The sequence below is a fragment of the Sylvia atricapilla genome, chromosome 9 (genome assembly GCF_009819655.1).
Source record: "Sylvia atricapilla isolate bSylAtr1 chromosome 9, bSylAtr1.pri, whole genome shotgun sequence".
NCBI lineage: Eukaryota > Metazoa > Chordata > Aves > Passeriformes > Sylviidae > Sylvia > Sylvia atricapilla.
Window position 1 is genome coordinate 25,050,498 of NC_089148.1, and position 18,341 is coordinate 25,068,838.

At 51.3% G+C, this 18,341-nt stretch overlaps 2 protein-coding genes across 2 annotated transcripts in view; both read right to left on the reverse strand.

The window, feature by feature from the left end:
* Positions 1-67: 67 nt before the first annotated feature.
* On the reverse strand, positions 68-2,577 carry DYNLT5 (dynein light chain Tctex-type family member 5). Its single transcript, XM_066324559.1, is given in 3 exon segments — positions 68-426; positions 2,099-2,236; positions 2,239-2,577. Coding segments are annotated over 3 exon segments (681 nt in total). The 3' UTR covers positions 68-222.
* Positions 2,578-8,336: 5,759 nt separating this feature from the next.
* SGIP1 (SH3GL interacting endocytic adaptor 1) overlaps positions 8,337-18,341 on the reverse strand; it is a 48,774-nt gene continuing 38,769 nt past the window's right edge. Inside the window, exons 19-25 of the mRNA XM_066325342.1 lie at positions 17,009-17,120; positions 14,905-15,060; positions 13,902-14,034; positions 13,385-13,587; positions 12,554-12,618; positions 10,743-10,907; positions 8,337-9,716 (exon numbers count right to left, since the gene is read on the reverse strand). Of these exons, the coding sequence (XP_066181439.1) occupies positions 9,694-9,716; positions 10,743-10,907; positions 12,554-12,618; positions 13,385-13,587; positions 13,902-14,034; positions 14,905-15,060; positions 17,009-17,120 (857 nt within the window). The 3' untranslated portion in view covers positions 8,337-9,693. The remainder of the gene's footprint in view (positions 9,717-10,742; positions 10,908-12,553; positions 12,619-13,384; positions 13,588-13,901; positions 14,035-14,904; positions 15,061-17,008; positions 17,121-18,341) is intronic.

The window sequence follows — 18,341 nt, forward strand, 5'->3', positions numbered from 1 at the left end:
TCTGAAAATATTTCCCCTCCAGGGCAAGTTCTGAAAGCAGCAATCAGCTGCAAAACTGTGTCAGAGGAAACTCTGGGAAAACCCCTTATTCCATTCACCCAAAGGCTCACATTTCAAAGCAGGTGAGAGTATCTTGTTCTTTCACAGCTAGTTTCAACTACAGAGACAGGAAGAGTTAAGGCTGAATATTCATTTCTCCTGCTGGTAAACTCGACTACCTCCCTACTCCAAATACACACCGTAGACATTTGTCACAGCAAACAGCGAGGTGTTCTTGAAGACGTAGGAGCAGAATGTGTCGCTCTGGGGATCCCAGAGGCACCTGCTGCCCACCTGCAGGCTCTGCCCACCCAGCTGCCCGACGTGTGCCACCACCACGATCTTGTACCTGGGCACTTCCAGGGCTTTCACCCGCGCCTTCACAGCCTGCAGAGAAAAACACATGTGGTCTGTGTGTGGTCAAAAGATGGGGATGGATTCACAGCAATGACGCCTTATGTTTTAAGCTGTCGTGTTTTTTCACATTCTGTGGTGCCCAGGGGTGCAGCTCTGAGCTCACAGTCAGTGTCACTCAGCTCTGCACACAGCAGGGACACAAAACAAATCCTTCTCCTGCTGCACACCAAGGACAACTTTCAGCCCCAAAGCACAAACAAGGGTGGGCTGGAGGGAGGGACAAGGATGGGACCTCACAGCCTGGGGCTGGAATGGGACAATTCGACCCCAAGGTGCAAATGGACCAAAACTTAGAAAAGCGTGAGACCTCGTGACTGGTCAGCCTTTTTTGTGCCATTTTGGGTCCATTTTGTGCCCATTTTGGGTCCACCTTGGGTGTAGCCCTGGCCAGGCTCTTGTCCTGCCCAAAGTGGATCCTGGAGGCCTTTTAATAAATCTCTCCTTTATTCTCCAGCCCTGCCCAGTCTCTGTTCCAGCTCAGCCATCCCAAGGCATCAGTTTCTAGAAGCAGGGCAAGGGGGAGCAATATTAAAGTGCCAGAGGGCAGGAATTCCTGGCTGGAGGGTGTTGAGGCCCTGGCACAGGTGCCCAGAGCAGCTGTGGCTGCCCCTGCATCCCTGGAAATGTCCAGGGTAAGGCTGGACAAGGCTTGGAGCGACCTGGCACAGCCGAAGGTGTCCCTACCCATGAGAGGAGAGAGGCTGGATGAGCTTTATGACCTTCCACCCAAACCAGTCTATAAATCAATTCATTAACTCCTATACGTCCTTACCCCTCTCTGAACCACCCCACCCTTATACCTTCTCGGCATTTTGGGGGGGGGATATTTGGGGCATCCCGAGGAGGCACGAGAACAAATGTCCCTGTCCCACCTCAGCGATGTCCCCGTCCCACCTCAGCGATGTCCCCGTCCCACCTCAGCGATGTCCCCGGCCCACCTCAGCGATGACCCTGGCCCACCTCAGCGATGACCCTGTCCCACCTCAGCGATGTCCCTGTCCCACCTCAGCGATGACCCTGGCCCACCTCAGCGATGACCCTGTCCCACCTCAGCGATGTCCCCGGCCCACCTCAGCGATGTCCCTGTCCCACCTCAGCGATGTCCCTGTCCCACCTCAGCGATGTCCCCCGCCCACCTCAGCGATGACCCTATCCCACCTCAGCGATGTCCCCGGCCCACCTCAGCGATGACCCTGTCCCACCTCAGCGATGTCCCCGGCCCACCTCAGCGATGACCCTGTCCCACCTCAGCGATGTCCCTGTCCCACCTCAGCGATGACCCTGGCCCACCTCAGCGATGACCCTGTCCCACCTCAGCGATGTCCCCGGCCCACCTCAGCGATGACCCTGTCCCACCTCAGCGATGTCCCTGTCCCACCTCAGCGATGTCCCCCGCCCACCTCAGCGATGACCCTATCCCACCTCAGCGATGTCCCCGGCCCACCTCAGCGATGACCCTGGCCCACCTCAGCGACGTCCCTGTCCCACCTCAGCGATGTCCCCGGCCCACCTCAGCGATGTCCCCGGCCCACCTCAGCGATGTCCCTGTCCCACCTCAGCGATGTCCCCGGCCCACCTCAGCGATGTCCCTGTCCCACCTCAGCGATGTCCCTGGCCCACCTCAGCGATGTCCCTGGCCCACCTCAGCGATGTCCCTGGCCGCCTGCCGGCAGGGCCCGGGCTCGTAGCGCCGCTCCCTCAGGGCGCTGCCCACCACCTCCCGCACGATCTCCTCCACCGCCGCCGCCGGGAAGCGCCGGCCGGGCCCTGCGAGAGCCAAAGCTCCAGTGGATGAGGGGAAATCGCAGCGCTGGAGGGTTTTGTTTTTTGGAGGGGCAATGGAGACCCACCCGAGCCGGGCTCGGCGGGAGAGTCGCCGCTCTCCATCGCCCTCAGCTGAGGAGAGGCGGCGGCGGCAGCGCGGCCCGCCCGCCTCATTCCCGCCCGCCTCATTCCCGGCCCCGCCTCCGTATTCCCGGCCTCCATCCCTCCGTGTCCCCGGCCTCTATTCCTCCGTATTCCCGTTCCTGCCCCCATCCCTCCGTATTCCCGCTCCCCGCCTCCATCCCTCCGTATTCCCGTTTCCCGGCCTCCATCCCGCGGCGTTCCCGGCCCCGGCATTCCCGCACTCACGGCTCTGTGTTCCTGCGGCTCCCCGTAGTCTCCGTGTGTCCCCATGGCAGTCCCTGTGTGTCCCCATGGCAGTCCCCGGTGTCCCCATGGCAGTCCCTGGTGTCCCCATGGCAGTCCCCACAGCTCCCTGTGTGTCCCCATGGCAGTCCCTGGTGTGTCCCCACAGCTCCCTGTGTGTCCCCATGGCAGTCCCTGGTGCCCCATGGCAGTCCCCGGTGTCCCCATGGCAGTCCCTGTGTGTCCCCATGGCAGTCCCCACAGCTCCCTGTGTGTCCCCATGGCAGTCCCTGGTGTGTCCCCACAGCTCCCTGTGTGTCCCCATGGCAGTCCCTGGTGCCCCATGGCAGTCCCCGGTGTCCCCATGGCAGTCCCTGTGTGTCCCCATGGCAGTCCCCACAGCTCCCTGTGTGTCCCCATGGCAGTCCCTGGTGCCCCACGGTAGTCCCCGGTGTCCCCACAGCCCTCTGTGTGTCACTGCCGTCCCCACAGGTTCTCACTGACTCCCGCATGTCCCCATGTTTTCCACAGGTCTCTGTATTCCTTTACAGAGAACAGTTTATCCTTTACAGAGAACCTCCCCAGAGGTTCTCATGGCTCCCACGTATCCCTAACAGGTTCCACAGGTCCCTCTGTGTCCCCACATGTCCCTGCATGTCCCATACCTTCCATATATCCCCTCAGCTGCCCGGCTCCCCACAGCTCCCACATAAAACTGAAGATTCCACGTGGTCCCACGGCCTCCAAATGTCCCCATGTGTCCCCACAGCACCTTTATGTTCTCAAGGCTCCTGAGGGTCCCTGTGACCTCCGCAGGTCCCCATGGCCCCCACGGTCCCCCCCAATGTCCCTATGGCCCCTGTGGGTCCCTATGGCACCCATGGGTCCCTACAGATTCCTGAGTTTCCTGTGGATCCACAGCCCTGAAGGGTCCCCATGACCTCTGTGGGTCCCCCAAGCCCCATGTCCCTCATGTCCCCACAGCCCAGTTCCCTCAAGCTCCATCCATCCCCACGGTCCCTGTGTCCTGGGGTGGGTTCTTCTCCCAAGATTTAGGTGGTTTAGAGTCTTTTGCCCTCTGAAGGCCCTGAGCCAGATGTGAGAATGAAATGGAGTCTTCAAGGTCTTGTTTTTCAAGGTTTCTCACGTTGTTTATTAATTCTTATCTCACAATGTTCTCTGTGCCTGGCTGAGGTGTTCTGCTGCTCGGACACAGGATGGCTCCTCTCGATGGGAGGTCACTGTCCTCTGATACAGATAATTAATTATATGTATATTATTTACAGTTATGTGCCAATGTCTATCACCTGTACTAGCTGGGTCACCTCTACTCTGACCCCATCCCCTTAAACTACTTTGTGCCATCATCACAGCAGGAGATGGAAGCCAGGGCACCACCCTAAATCCTCCATCTTATTCCCCATTCACCTCCATACTAAGAACCCCAAAACTACAAATTTTCTACCCTGTGACACACTACACTTCTGTCTGTCACACCTTTGTGACTTGTCATTCTTCTCTCAGTGTTAGAAATTTTGTCCATGGACTGAGATCAAAGGCTGTGTCTCCCTGGGCTCTGTGCCAGGTGACCCCCCTGGACAGACCCAGACCCCTCTGGCCAGATTTCAAATCCTCTTAATCAGGTCCCAGTCCTCTCTGCCGAGGTCTGTGACATTCCAGGGCATCCAGAGAAATGCCCTGGACTCCCCACAGCTGTGGATCCTCATGTGTCCCCACCCTCCACCTGTCCCCGTGCTGGGACACTGCACATAACTCCAGCAGCAATGATGGTTTTTGGAACAGGGACCCTTTTTTGGATCAAAAGGCTCTTTTTTGTGCCAGTTTCAATCCCTCTGCCCACTCCTCTGAGTGCTCCTGCACATGGAAGCAAAACTCGCTGAGGAAAAGGAATGTTTTACATTTTTTTGTTTATTTTCAAGGAGAAAAAAAAATAATAATCACATTGAAATTGCAACTCAGTTGGGTATTTCATGGGGTTCTTATGTATAGAATGAATAAACTTTGTTCTGACTTGGGGATTTCTTTGTCACAACGCTCTGCATGGTAAATAATTGCATATTTGAGAGTCGGTGAAATGGGTGACGGGGGAGGATGGAGGAGAGACATTTATAAAAAACAGTATTTACAAAAATGATATCCACATAGTCGTACTCTAATCTATAAGGCAAGTAACATTTAAAATATGTTGTTTCATGATTATCTTCAACAAGTCAATACAACACATTCATATTACCAGTGGTCAAATACAAAGCTTCGCTGCAGTAGTCCCTGTGCAACAAACCTGTACGTCTTTTATAGGTTTTATTTTTATTTTTATTTTTTTTCTCTGAGAACAGTAGGAAAGCAGCAAAGTTTTCATCACAGACTAAGCAGTACCTAGGCCATCGTAGACTAAAGGTATAATATATCTCATTGCACGTTTAGGCAGAAAAGGCCAGCCATTCATTAACTTATTTAACTTAAATCTGAAAAATAGACCTGTGTATCTTCATCCACAAATATTTATAAACATTTTATACATGAGGGAGTTCATTAAATGGCCCAGGGTGATACCTGGGGGATATCAGATTCACTGCTGGGGTGTCACAGCGGGGTTGTCCCACGTCCTGGGCCTTCCTGCCACCAGCCCTGGGACCTTCCTGGCACATCCCGACTCAACTCCTGGCTCAGACCACCACACTTCTCCCTTTGTTTGATATCATCCGAGGGATTTAATCAACCTTAGAAAGTTTGGGAGTGAAAACCCCCTTTCCTGCAGGGATGATGAACCCAACATTGGGACAGCACATCCGCAGCAGTTCCTGCTGTCCCAGAAAACCTGGCATTCCTAATGGATGAACCAGGCATCCCCCAAGGCTCACTGGGATCTGGTGTGTTCCACCACAAACCTCTGCACAGCATCACCACCATCAACTCGTGGTTCCAAGAACCACTGCCAGCAGCATCAGCCCTCCTAAAGGGACAAGAGAACCAGGCAGGAGCAGGGCGTATTCCTGCAAATCTTCTCCTGGCCTTGCAGGGAAAGAAGAATTAAAATCCTGACTGGAATAATCCTGATTATCGTAAAACCTCCCTGGCTCTACATGGAGTCATTTCCTTGGGAAATTGTGAGGAAAAGTGGGACAGAAGAATTCTGGCTATGAAATTAAACCTTTGAGGCAGTGTTTTCTAACCAGGAAAGTACAACAAGATGATATTACATATTTTGGTCGTGACAAGCTTTAAAATTAGGGGTTTTAGCTAAGGTATTTTCACATAAAAACAACAAAAAGGTAGGGGAAAAAAAATGTTGGACCCCCTCTTAGGTCAATTAAAAATCTGTCACCTTTTCAGTGCACTCCAGCCATTTAAAAATGCTTCTGCTGGGAGAAAGAGAGGTGGTGACTTTTTTTAGGATGCTCCTGCTTGAGGAATCTCTGAGAGCAGCAGGGGAAGGGTGGCAGGGGAGTTGTATTTTCCCTTCCTATCCTCACTCTGCCTGGCTCAACAGGGATGGCATTCCAACAGAAACTTCCAGGGATTTCCCACCTGATGTTTAAAACAATTAACAAATAAAACCTGAAAGGGCAGAACGAAGACAAATGAGTTTAACTGAAATCCTGAACGACAGCAAAGCCAAGAAGATTTCAACAGGCCAGTGATATTTAAGAGCAAATGCAGGCACTGAACGAAAAGCTCATTATTTGGTGGCTTTTCCTACTATTGAGAGATTTCAGAGTTATGAGGAAATTATCATTAAAGTAGAAGACTGTTCTGAAAGGTCTCCTGTGAGGAGCACCATGAGCTGGCTGAGAATTGGGAGTATTTGCAACGAATGGCAGAAAGATGGCAAAGAAATGACTTCCTGCTCCTACCATGTAAGAGTCCAAGTCTGAGGGTGTCCCTGGGGAAAAAAAAAACCTCTCCTGCTCTGACCCTGCAGGTGTGGGCTGCCAAATTCCCAGGGGAAAATTCCTTTGGGGGAAGTTGCTGAGGACAGAAGGAAAGGTCCACGGAAGGAACGGAGCTAAAGCCTTTCTGTGCGTGCATCCACACATTTCTGATTTAATGCCTCCTTTATTTATCCTGCTGTTTGCTCAGATGGGTCCCAGTGCTGCTGAGCTCAGGGCTGCCAGGGCTGGGCAGTGCCAGAGAGCTGAGCATCTTCTCCAGCCTCAGCCTGACTTGGAAAAATCCCTGCTGGGAAAAGAGCTGTGGTGCTTCCCTCTGGGAATGCTGGAGCCAGGCTGGGAGAGCTGAAGGTGCTCATCTGGAGAGGAGAAGCTCCAGGGAGAGCTCCGAGCCCCTGGCAGGGCCTGAAGGGCTCCAGGAGAGCTGCAGAGGGGCTGGGGACAAGGGACGGAGGGACAGGACACAGGGAATGGCTTCCCAGAGGGCAGGGCTGGATGGGATTTGGGGCACGAATTGTTCCCTGGCATGGTGGGGAGGGGCTGGGATGGAATTCCCGGATTTGCTGTGGCTGCCCCTGGATCCCTGGCAGTGCCCAAGGCCAGGTTGGAGCAGCCTGGGACACTGGAAGGTGTCCCTGCCATGGCAGGAGTGGAACAGGATGATTTTAAAGATCCCTTCCCACCCAAACCAGTCTGGGATCTGTACAAAACCAAATCCCTGCCATTTCACCTCCCTGCTGCTGCAGCTGCCCTCTGCCAGTGGGCAGGCAACCCCAAACAGACAAATTCCCTGAAAATACACAGTATTTCCTACCTAAAAACCGAGGTGAAGCCTGCAGAGCTCGAATGGGGCACTCTGAGAAAACGCTGTGCCAAAACCTGCCAAGAGCAGTCGGAAAAACCTGTCCCAAAATCGCTGCTTTTGGTCCCAGTGTCACAGGGTTGGTGTCACCTGCCAGGGGCTGGAGCTGGGGACTGTGTCCCTGTGGGGCTGGGAGTGTTGGCACATCCCACATGTCCCAGAAATAGGACAAAACGTCCCAGACTGTTCCCATCTCTCTCCCCAGGCCATGAGGGCACTGCATCCCAAAAAAGTGACCTCTGTTTTGTTCACCAGCTCAAACAGGATGAGCTTGGGAGCTTTGGGTTATGGGTTTTTCTGTTCAAAAAGCACTCAAAAACCCAATGCTAATGTAAACACCTTGTCTTTCAAATGAAATATAAAGTAAAATCTCTATGTTCTGGTAATATTTACATTATAAATCCCTATTTTTTTTTCCAGGTCTGTGCCAAAATCTCTTTTGGAAGGATGGGTTTGGAACAATTGTACACACCATAAACCTGATTCTTAGGGCTTGCTCTGTATTTCAGTGTCAGAAAGGGGTGAGCTCCACACTTTATACAAATTTCCAGTTCAGGGGGGAAATCATGGAGTGGAACCCTGGGGAATGCACTCCCCAAATCCGTGAGTATGTGGGAAGCTGCAGGAGTGAGTTGTGCTTTTCCTTTCCTGCTGCTGCCTCTGGTCAGCTCACACACAGCTCACCCCCCAGATCTCAGCCTCTGGGAGCCGCCTGACACCTGAAGTATCCCCACAGTTCCTTCTTCTCTTTCAAGGTGGACGCAGATCTCTGTTTCCCTACATGAGACTGCTCCGTGAGCACTTCCCAGCGTGCCCAGGCTGCTTCCCAGTGGGAGTGCACCACCCTAATCCTGGCAACACTTGTAAAACCAGCACCTTTTTGTCACCTTGCACATTCCCCAAGCCCCTGTTCACCCCATTCCTGTGCTCCTCTGGAGGTCTGTGTTTAATTTCACCAAGATCCCTTCATTTTTTCCTCCTGGATATTGCCAAATTCTCCTGTTGAACAAGCTCAGCTCAGCAGCTGCAGCACCACGAGTGCCACCAACGCTCTCACTGCATTGCCAGGAGTAGGGTGAGACCGAAATCCACGGGGATGAGCAGCCCACAGTGGGAAAGGGAAAACGCAGAGGGATCATATTTTGTCCCCCACTCTCCAGTTTAGCACTTCCATGTGTTTTCCCATCTCTACAAGAGAGTTGCTCCCATTGCTGGCGAGCTGGGCTCCTGCCCTGACTGCTGTCAGCAGCCCCCGTGCTGCTCCTGCTCCCTGGGGAATTGCTTCCCAGTGTTTCTCCATACACATTGTCCTGCCTGAGTGCTAAAATAGAGAAGCAGGTGCAGCTGAAATTCTTTAAAAGCATTTTCTAAACCCGTAGAGCTTTCAAAAATCGGGGGGAAAGGCAGAAAAAAAAAAAAAAAAAAAAAAGCCAGCAAAGCAACGTAAAAACGCAACCCAACGTCCTGAGGCAGCTCAGAAAACACATCCTTGAACCCAGCAGTGACATTTTGTGCCAGTGCTGTGAGCTCAGAGGGACCACCCAGCCTCTCTGCTGCTTCTTGCCTCATCTGTGTCCCTGCAAAATGCACGGGGCAGGAAAGAGCTGCTGGGATTCCAGCAGGGAATCTGCAGCTGTAAGAGAACACGGGGCTGGAAATTTGGAGTGAATCCCTCTTGCAAAAGTGAGATTTTTTTTTTTTTTCTTCCTGGGAGATTGTCCTAGGAAACTCCACCTTTCCAACAATATTTTTTTTTTCTGGAGTTAGACCAGCTAAACCTGAAGGCTGAGCTTTTTATTGATTGCTTTGAGACGTACTGAGGACTGAAGGAAAATGAAATCAGCCTGTGGGCTCTACTGAACTCTCTTTTGATGAGGCACCCCCTTCATAACAGCTACCAGTATCGTATTTAAATTGTATATATTGACAAAATGCAATCTACCTCTGTAAGCATTGTGCCATTCAACAGTACTACTATTAGATTTATATACCACAGTTTAAATTACATCCATTTCATGAATGGTAAAATGCTAAAACTCAAAGTGTCTAACTGCCAAAATACAGCCTTACTGGGATGAGTACAATTTACAAATACAATAATTACATTTTAAAACCATTAACAATGTTACATCTAGAAGTAAATACTGGAGGACTGGTCAAGACGGTGTTTTCCAAGGGAAAAAAAAATGCTGAAAGTTGTCGACACTTCCAACAGAAATGTCCCGAGTGCAGGATTTAGTTCATTTGCCTTAAACTGTAATTAAAACCCGTTCCACGCACAGCAGTCCTTGGGGATTTTCCATAGTGTTTTCCATAGACTTGCATAAGCTTCCATCAGTTATCTGCCAAGTATTTACCTAGAAACGGGATCAGAAATCAGCTGGGGGGAAGGAGCAGCCCTGATTCCCAGGTTTTGCCCACTTCCACCAACCCTGTGACCCCCAGGAAGATCCCTGTCATTCTCTGCAGCAGCAAACACAAGGAAAAAATCCTCAATATTCCCTACAGCAACGAACACAAGGAAAAATCCTCAATATTCTGCAGTAACAAACATAAGGAAAAATCCTCAATATTCTCTGCAGCAAGGAACACAAGGAAAAATTTTCAATATTCTCTACAGCAATGAAGACAAGGAAAAAATCCTCAGTATTCTCTGCAGCAACGAACACAAGGAAACATCCTCAGTATTCTGCAGCAACAAACACAAGGAAAAAATCCTCAATATTCCCTACATCAATGAACACAAGGAAAAATCCTCAGTATTCCCTACAGCAGCAAACACAAGGAAAAATCCTCAGTATTCTGCAGCAACAAACACAAAAAATCCTCAGTATTCTGCAGCAACAAACAAGGAAAAAAATCCTCCTTATTCTCTACAGCAGCAAATACAAGGAAAAATCCTTAATATTCTCTGCAGCAACGAATACAAGGAAACATCCTCAGTATTCTGCAGCAACGAACACAAGGAAAAATCCTCAATATCCTCTGCAGCAACGAACACAAGGAAAAATTCTCAATATTCTCTGCAGCAAAGAACACAAGGAAAAATTCTCAATATTCTCTGCAGCAAAGAACACAAGGAAAAATCCTCAGCATTCCCTACAACAATGAGCACAGGGCAAAATTCTTGGCAGCAATGGGCACAAAGCTCTTCCTGGAGATGCCCTGGAGATGCCCTGGAGATGCCAGCCCTTGCCTTTCAGCAGGAGCAGGGCTGAGCCATGCAATCCGAGGCTGCTAAGCAGCAGCAGGACTGATTTCATGCGGAGGAGCTGCTGTCCCTGTGTCCCCACTCTGCCAAAACACAGCATTCCCAACCCCCCCATCCCGGGCCAGCCCGAGGGGACCTGCGGGGACATGGCCACCCCAGAGGGGTCACTCACCTGCTGCAAACCTCTTCTTGATGAGGGAGAAGCGGTATCCAGCGCCCACCAGCTCGATGTCACAGCTGGACAAGGTGCTGCCCTCGCTGGTGAACTGCACGGCCAGTGGGGCCGGGGAGCTGGGGCCTTCTGACAGCTGGAACCGCGCCAGCAGCGAGCCCACACCTGCCAGGAGAGGGCACGGAGAGCCCATGAGCACCGGGGATGGGTTGTCCCCTTTTGTGACCCAGAGAGACCCCCGTGAGCACCGGCGTCAGGCTATGACCCAGGGCAGAGACCCCCATGAGCATCAGGGTTGGGTTATGACCCAGAGCAGAGACCCCCATGAGCACTGGGGTTGGGTTATCCCCTTTTCTGACCCAGAGCAGAGACCCCCATGAGCACTGAGGGTCAGGTTATCCCCTTTTCTGACCCAGAGAGACCCCCATGAGCACCGGGGTTGGGTTATGGCATTTTCTGACCCAGGGCAGAGACCTCCATGAGCACTGAGGGTCAGGTTATCCCCTTTTCTGACCCAGAGATGGGGAAACTGGAAGGTGTTTTAAAGGCTTTTATCCTGTTTTCAGTCCCGTGAGAAGGGTGAGACAATATAAGTGTTATAATTCACACCATCGCAATCAGAAGCCAAACTATTTCCTAATTACAATCAATTGTAAACGTTTTTTGGCTTATCAGCTTTTGCCACTCAATGCTGCAAATGCTTAAAGCCAATCACCTAAAATCACCCCTCGTGGGTCCTGCTACAATGCACCGTTCATGGTTTTATTTCTCCAAAGTATCCAGTCTGATTTGCAAGGCCATCATTTAAAAATTGTTTCTAGTTCCATTTCTCTCTCAACAATGTCTGTCCTATCCCATGGCATTTCCATGGCATCCCAGCATGTGGGAAATGGATTTAGAAGGCTCACACAGTCCCGTGCATCTGTGTGCAAACTCTGAGATGGAAAATGCTGACTGAGAAAGGCCATGGAATGGGACAGACATGGCTGAGAGAGAAATGGAACGAGAAACAAGTTTCAAGTGATGACCTTGCAAATAGATCAGATAGATTTGAGAGAAATACTTGGATATTTTGAGAAATAGCTTAGATATTTTTGAGAAATGGAACTATGAGAGATGTATTGTAGCAAGGCCCACGTGAGGTATTTTAATAGATGATTAGCTCAGAAGCATTAGCAGCATTGTCTAATAAAAGCTGATAGGCCAAAAAGAAAAAAGCTTATAATGGGTTGTAATTAGGAAATAGTTTGGATTCTGATGGTGATTGTGAATTATAACATCTGTATTGTCTCACCCTCCACATGAGGTTGAAAAATTGAATAAAAGTCTTTCAAATGCCTCTCAGGAGCCCTGTCTCTAAGTCACAAAAAGGCATTTCCCGACAGCAGCACTGCCAAGGGCGTGTCCAAAGCAGTGCACCGGAGGCACCAGGGGCTCATCCTCCCCCAGGATTGGGCTTTTCACACATCCCAGCGCTGGGAGCAGCTTTCCACGTGGAAAAACTCGTGTGGGAGACAGCAATCCTCCCCACGGGGGAGCAAGTGGGGCCTCAGCCTCTGGATACAGGCCTTGGCAAACCAGCACACCCATCCCAGCCCGGGCTGGGAATGCCCCTGGCCATGCCGAGGTGGTTGCCAAAGCGGCCCTGGTGGCACACAGCCCTGCTTTTTAAGCTCCAAAATTACCTAGCTGTGTCCCCAGCAAGCCCAGCAGGACTGTGAGTGTCTGGGCTTTGTGTGCTGGCACCCTCAGAGGGTCAGGGTCTGACTGAAGGATTCCCAGTTAATGACATGCATAATTGCAGGATTTACCTCCATTTTCGGACTTCTGGGAGATATCAGGGATCTTCCACAATATCCTTTGCTGTTCAGCATTCCTGCAAAGACATGGAGAAGAGCATTTCTGTAAGACTCAAGAAAGTGCCAAGGAGTAATTTGAATTTTGCCAAAGGCTGGGGGCTGGAGGGAACTGCTCTGGTGCTGCTCTCTGGAGGAGCAATTCCAGGAGCTTGAGTTTGGGTTTCACAGTGCTGGGTTCATGGATGGACCTGATAGTCTTGGAAGGCTTTTCCAAACAGAATAATTGTATTAGATATTTTGTATCATCCAAATATCTAATTCTATTAGCTTGTTATGAGGATTGCAGGTGAACGATGGGCAAGAGATATGGAGATGTGCCAGTGCCTATGGCAGTGACAGCCACGCTTCCTTCCACAGAATCCCAGAGTCCCAGACTGCTTTGGTTGGAAGGGACTTCAAAACTCCTCCAGTCCCACTCTTTGCCATGGGCAGGGACAATTTCCAGTGTCCCAGGCTGCTCCAGCCTGGCCTGGGACATGGCCAGGGATCCAGGGGCAGCCGCAGCTCCTCTGGGCACCTGTGCCAGGGCCTGGCTCTGCATCCCTCTAAACCCTGCACAAAGCAGCCAAAACACAAAATATGGGCTGCCTGCACACATCCCTTCATCTCTGACCATTTTCTTGTGGGAATGACAAGATAAAGGGAATCCTAATGGGGTTAAGTATTTCCTCCTACAAGAGGAGGGCACGTTTGGGTCCCCAGCGTGCCCCCAGCTCCCACCCACCGACCCTCCTGGCAGCAGGACGGGACTTGTAATCAGGGACAGGAAGAGCAATTCCTTACCAGACAGCAGGAGGAAGCACAGCCTGAAGTTTGGTTACTCCTCCGTCGACGGGGACGAGGAACTGGACGTTGTTTAGAGCCACGGGTGTGGTCATGGCCTCAGTATTGTATTTGTAGTCGATGCGCAGGTCAGTGCTTGCAGGGTCACAGCGCCAGCTCACTGCAAGGTTTAATGGAGTAGACTGAATACCCTGGGCAGATACCTTCCAGAAATGACAGAAAAAACATTTAGTTTCCATAGGGCTGAAGGGAGAAATCCCATTTCTCCCTTCCCTTCCCTGTGTCGATCCCACAGACGCGGACATCGCATTCGGGGGCGAGACCTGGAATTAATTCCTGCTGAATTTTGGGCTGGGCTTAAAGCCAGACAACCCAGTGCCACACAGAAGGGGCAGTGGGACAACAAGCCCCCACCTCACACTCTGCACTAGGGAAATACCATTTTTTACAGCTGTAATTCAGCACACTTCTTTTTTTTTTTTTTTTCACATTTTTATCTCACCAAAAGAACCCCTACCTGGTATTTGAGCATATCCACATTGTAATAGGTGGCTTGAGGTTTCTGTTCCGATACCTTCTTTAGGTGAGTCATCAGATTTGGCATGTTGACCCAGAACTCCTTGGAGTTGGAGTCACTCTGCACGTTGTCACTGCACGGAGGAGAATGAGCCCTTGGGATAACCTGCCTGGGCAGGGGAGAGCTGATCTACACAGCACAGAGAATGCCCTCAATCCCACCTCCAGAGGAATATTGGCTCCCTCCCAACAACTCCAGCTCGTCCTGATCCATCTGCACCAGGATTCAGATTTCCCCAAGTCCTGGGCTGATCCCCCAGCGTGGGCAGCAGGAAGGAGAGGGATTCTACCCCTCTGTTCCTCTCAGGTGAGAGCCCACCTGCAGAGCTGCCCCAGCCCCAGGGCCAACAGCAGCAGGACCTGGAGCTGCTGGAGAGATCCCAGAGGGATCCCCAGAGCTGCTGCAGGGCTGGAGCCCCTCTGGAGCCAGGCTGGGAGAGCTGGGGGTGCTCACCTGGAGAGGAGCAGCTCCAGGGAGAGCTCCGAGCCCCTGGCAGGGCCTGAAGGGCTCCAGGAGAGCTGCAGAGGGGCTGGGGACAAGGGATGGAGGGACAGGACACAGGGAATGGCTTCCCAGAGGGCAGGGCTGGATGGGAGATTGGGCAGGAATTGTTCCCTGGGAGGGTGGGCAGGCCCTGGAATAGAACTCCCAGATTTGCTGTGGCTGCCCCTGGATCCCTGGCAGTGCCCAAGGCCAGGTTGGACATTTGAGCTTGGAACAACCTGGAATAGTGGAAAGTGATGCTGCCCATGGGATAACCCTGATACCCATCAGCATAATCCTGATGCTCCATCAACCCAAACCACCCGGAGATTTTATCAAGCATTTAAAAGTTTGACACTTTCACTCCCCAAAACCATCCCCCGCCTCCGAGGCAGTTCTGCAAACCCCACTCCAGAATCTCCATGGATCCCCACCTTCCCCTGCGATGAAAAAGCCTTACCAGCAGAGGAGCTGCGGGTTTGGCAGGACGTGCTCCAGCCTGTTGAAGTTGAGCACACGGAAGGTGAGCACGGCCGGGGCCGGGTTGTTGGCGAAGTGCCGGGTGATGCCCGCGGGGAAGGACAGCACCATCTCCCCCGTGATCTTCACGATGCACCTGCAGCACCCGGCGTGGACAGCCAGGGGACAGCAAAGGGGGCTCAAAATCCGCATCCAGAGAGGGCTGGCACTGTGCACAGCCTGGGGACAGTCCCCTCCAGCCCACCCCAGGCCTCTGGTGGCCTGAGACAGAGCAGAAGCAGCACAAGGAGGGTGGCAGGGGGGCTGCAGCCTTCCCAATGGTTATAAATATCGGGGGATTAATTGGTTCTTTTTAGATAGATATCCTATATAAAATATACACTGTATCAAATGCCTCCTCCTCCTGGACATAAAAGTGTGGTGCAACTACAATTCCCTTCCAGGAATAGGAGGCCCGTTCATCTGCAAAACAAAAGGAGTCTCCACCAGGAGATGGGTCATCTCAGGAGCTGGGACTGCCAACGACCCAGTGGTAACACCTCATTGGGATGTTATCTCCATTGGCCGGTGGGGTGTGAATGCCAAGGTCCCCCAAATCTAATCAGGAGCCCCAACACTGCCCAGAAAACCATTCACCAAACCAGCAGAGGGAAAGAAAGGAAATATGAATTTGAGCACCCACAGAGTGGAAAATGGGGTGAGGCAGCTTTTGCCTCTGGCAAGAAAAGCTGTATCAGACTGGAGTGTGTGTGGGCAGGATTGGTGACCAGGGAGGACAGGGCACGGTGTGGGGTCTGAGGGTCACCCAGCATCGACCCCGGGGTCCGTGCTGAATGATTGATTCTGGCTTTTTCCATAAAATTCTATTCCGCCAAATCTTATCAATAAATTGGCATTCTTTTATGAAATCGGACTCGTTATTTATACCCCAACCCTTCCCAACATAGCACTCCAACAGAAACGTGCAGGGTTTTCCCATCTGTGCTTTAAGACCAGATGAACTAACTGATAAAACCCAAAAGGGCCACACCAAGGATGAATTAATTTCACTGAAATGCTGAATGGCAGCAGAAATAAGAAGCTTTAAGCAGGGCAGTGAGGATAAGAAGATCCCTGCCAGCCCCTTGTGCTGCTTCTGCTCTCTCTGAGGCCAGCAGAGCTCAGACTCTCTGACATCCCTCACACAAAGTCCTCACCTCCTTTTCCCACAGCAGAAACATTTTTAGACCACAGCAGTCTCCTGCCCTTGGCCACCTCACCTCCTGTCCTCCCTCTCTGGTGAATTTTTGTGTGAGGCCAGCAAAAAACACATTAACCCTAGAAGGATCCATCACACTTTGAGAGCTGCCAGCAACTTCCTAGAAATGGCTTCCAAATAATTAGTGAGAGGGCTGATCCGGGGTGTTTTGAAAAGGCAAATAAAGGTTTTCATTAAACAAGAAAATAACAAACCATACACAAAATAAAAGAGTAAAAGCTCTGCAAGGGGCAGGGAGGTCCCTTGCGCTTGCTAAGACACCTCGAAAGGCCTTGAGAATCTCTATGCTCTCTCTTAAATATTCAACAGCCTAGAAGAGTTTTTTAGCATGTTGCTTAATGGAAAACAGCAACATTCTTTGAGGTCCAGCTCAAAGACCCAACAAGAGCCTTTATCTGGGTCTGCTGATGGATAAAACCAGCCCTGAGAGAGAAAAGAAACAATGGGGAGGGTCCCACTGATGGATGAATGGAAAAGAAGAGATTTGTCTTTACAAACAAACTGTGGGTCTGCTGAGAAATGAAACCGGATATTGAAAGATGAAAGAAACAATGGGGAAAACCCATAAATTCCGTAAGAGTTATAAATTAGAAGGGGGGTTATACTTTAAAGGGGAATTTTAGGTATTGGGCACTCTGGGAAGTCTTGAACTCTCAAGTGCCTCAGCCAGTGGGGAAAGAGAGAGGGAAATGTGCCCAACCAAAATAAACATCCTATTTTATTTTTTTTTTCTCCTCTCACAACTTGAAGGCGTGAGTGTGATCTAGTGACGCTCTCCTGCACCCCACACCCCAAAATCTTTCCCCCTGGGGGGGTCAGCACCTACTTGTTGGGGTCAGCTCCTTTGAAGTAGGCGTTGACGGTCTCGGTGAAGGCGGCGGCCACGGGCAGGGTGTCCTGTGCCCCCATGGTCAGGGGGCTGGGACCTCGTGACGAGCCTAAAACAGAGCGAACATCTCCCCTTGGCACCTGCCTGCCACCACAGCACCTCAGGGTGCCTCCCCCCGGCCTGACTCGATGGGCAAATCACCACCAAACAAACACAAAAAAAAAAAAAATTAAAAATCCCCCATTGAGCGTTGGATGAGGCTTTTGAAACGTTTAAAAAAATAATAAATAATAAAAAATAAAAAATCAAAAAATCAAAATGATGTTTTGCCCCCTTTCCCCGCCCCACTGGGCTGCCAAAAGCAAGCAAAGGGAAGGATGGAGGTGGCCAGGCGGGAGCAGCATGCGGGGCTGCCACACGGCAGGCTTTGCATGACAGTTTTTGCAGTCGCTTTTTTGGGGCCCCACAAAAAAAAGGGGGCTGAGGGGGGTTAATTGTGTCACCAGGCTGTCCCCGGGGTGTTGGCAGTGTCCCCTGATGTCCCCCCACACTGAGGGGATCCCTGGCATGCTCTGTTCTCCTCTCCTGCCCTATGGATGCCGGGAGCATCCTCCACACCCCACTCGCTCCGTGAAACCCTCAGGAAATCTGTAAATCTTCAGAAACCTGGAAAAACAGAGGCACTGGCACAGCTTGTCCAGAGAAACTGTGGCTGCCCTGTCCCTGGAAGTGTCCAGCTTGGACAGGATCCTGGGATATGGAAGTTGGAATGAGCTGCAACAAGCTGAGATTCAATTTCCACACCAAACCGTTCTAGGAGTCCAGGATTTGGGAAAGGAGGAAAGTTTGCTTCAGTGGTGCTGTGCATCCATGGGCACCAGCCAGGCTCTAAAAGAGTTCAGCCCTGCAGGATCACACACGGGTTTGCCTTTGCTGGCCAGGAACTGTTGTTTCCAAAAGACTTTGGAGGATGAAATCATCACTGCAAGCGCTCCTCAGGAGCTCCAGGTGTGCTGGAAACCTGTGCCCACCACCAAGGGTTGGCACAGCCAAGCCCTCACCTCTTCTCCAAGGAAAATATCCAAAGATCAGCCCAGATAGCCAAAGTGTTGATCCCACAGACACCCCAAAAATCCTGGAGAGGTCACTGCCCTTCAGCCTCACCTATTTCCTGCAATGCACCATCTTGGAACCTTTTTTAATACCACACCCTGTACACCAGGATTATTTTTGCCCCAAACCAGCTAAAAAAAGGACAGCAAAGGACTCCAGAGGGGCAGCTGATCCAGGGATGGGCTCACTCCATCACCATCACTGCCAGAGAGCTGCA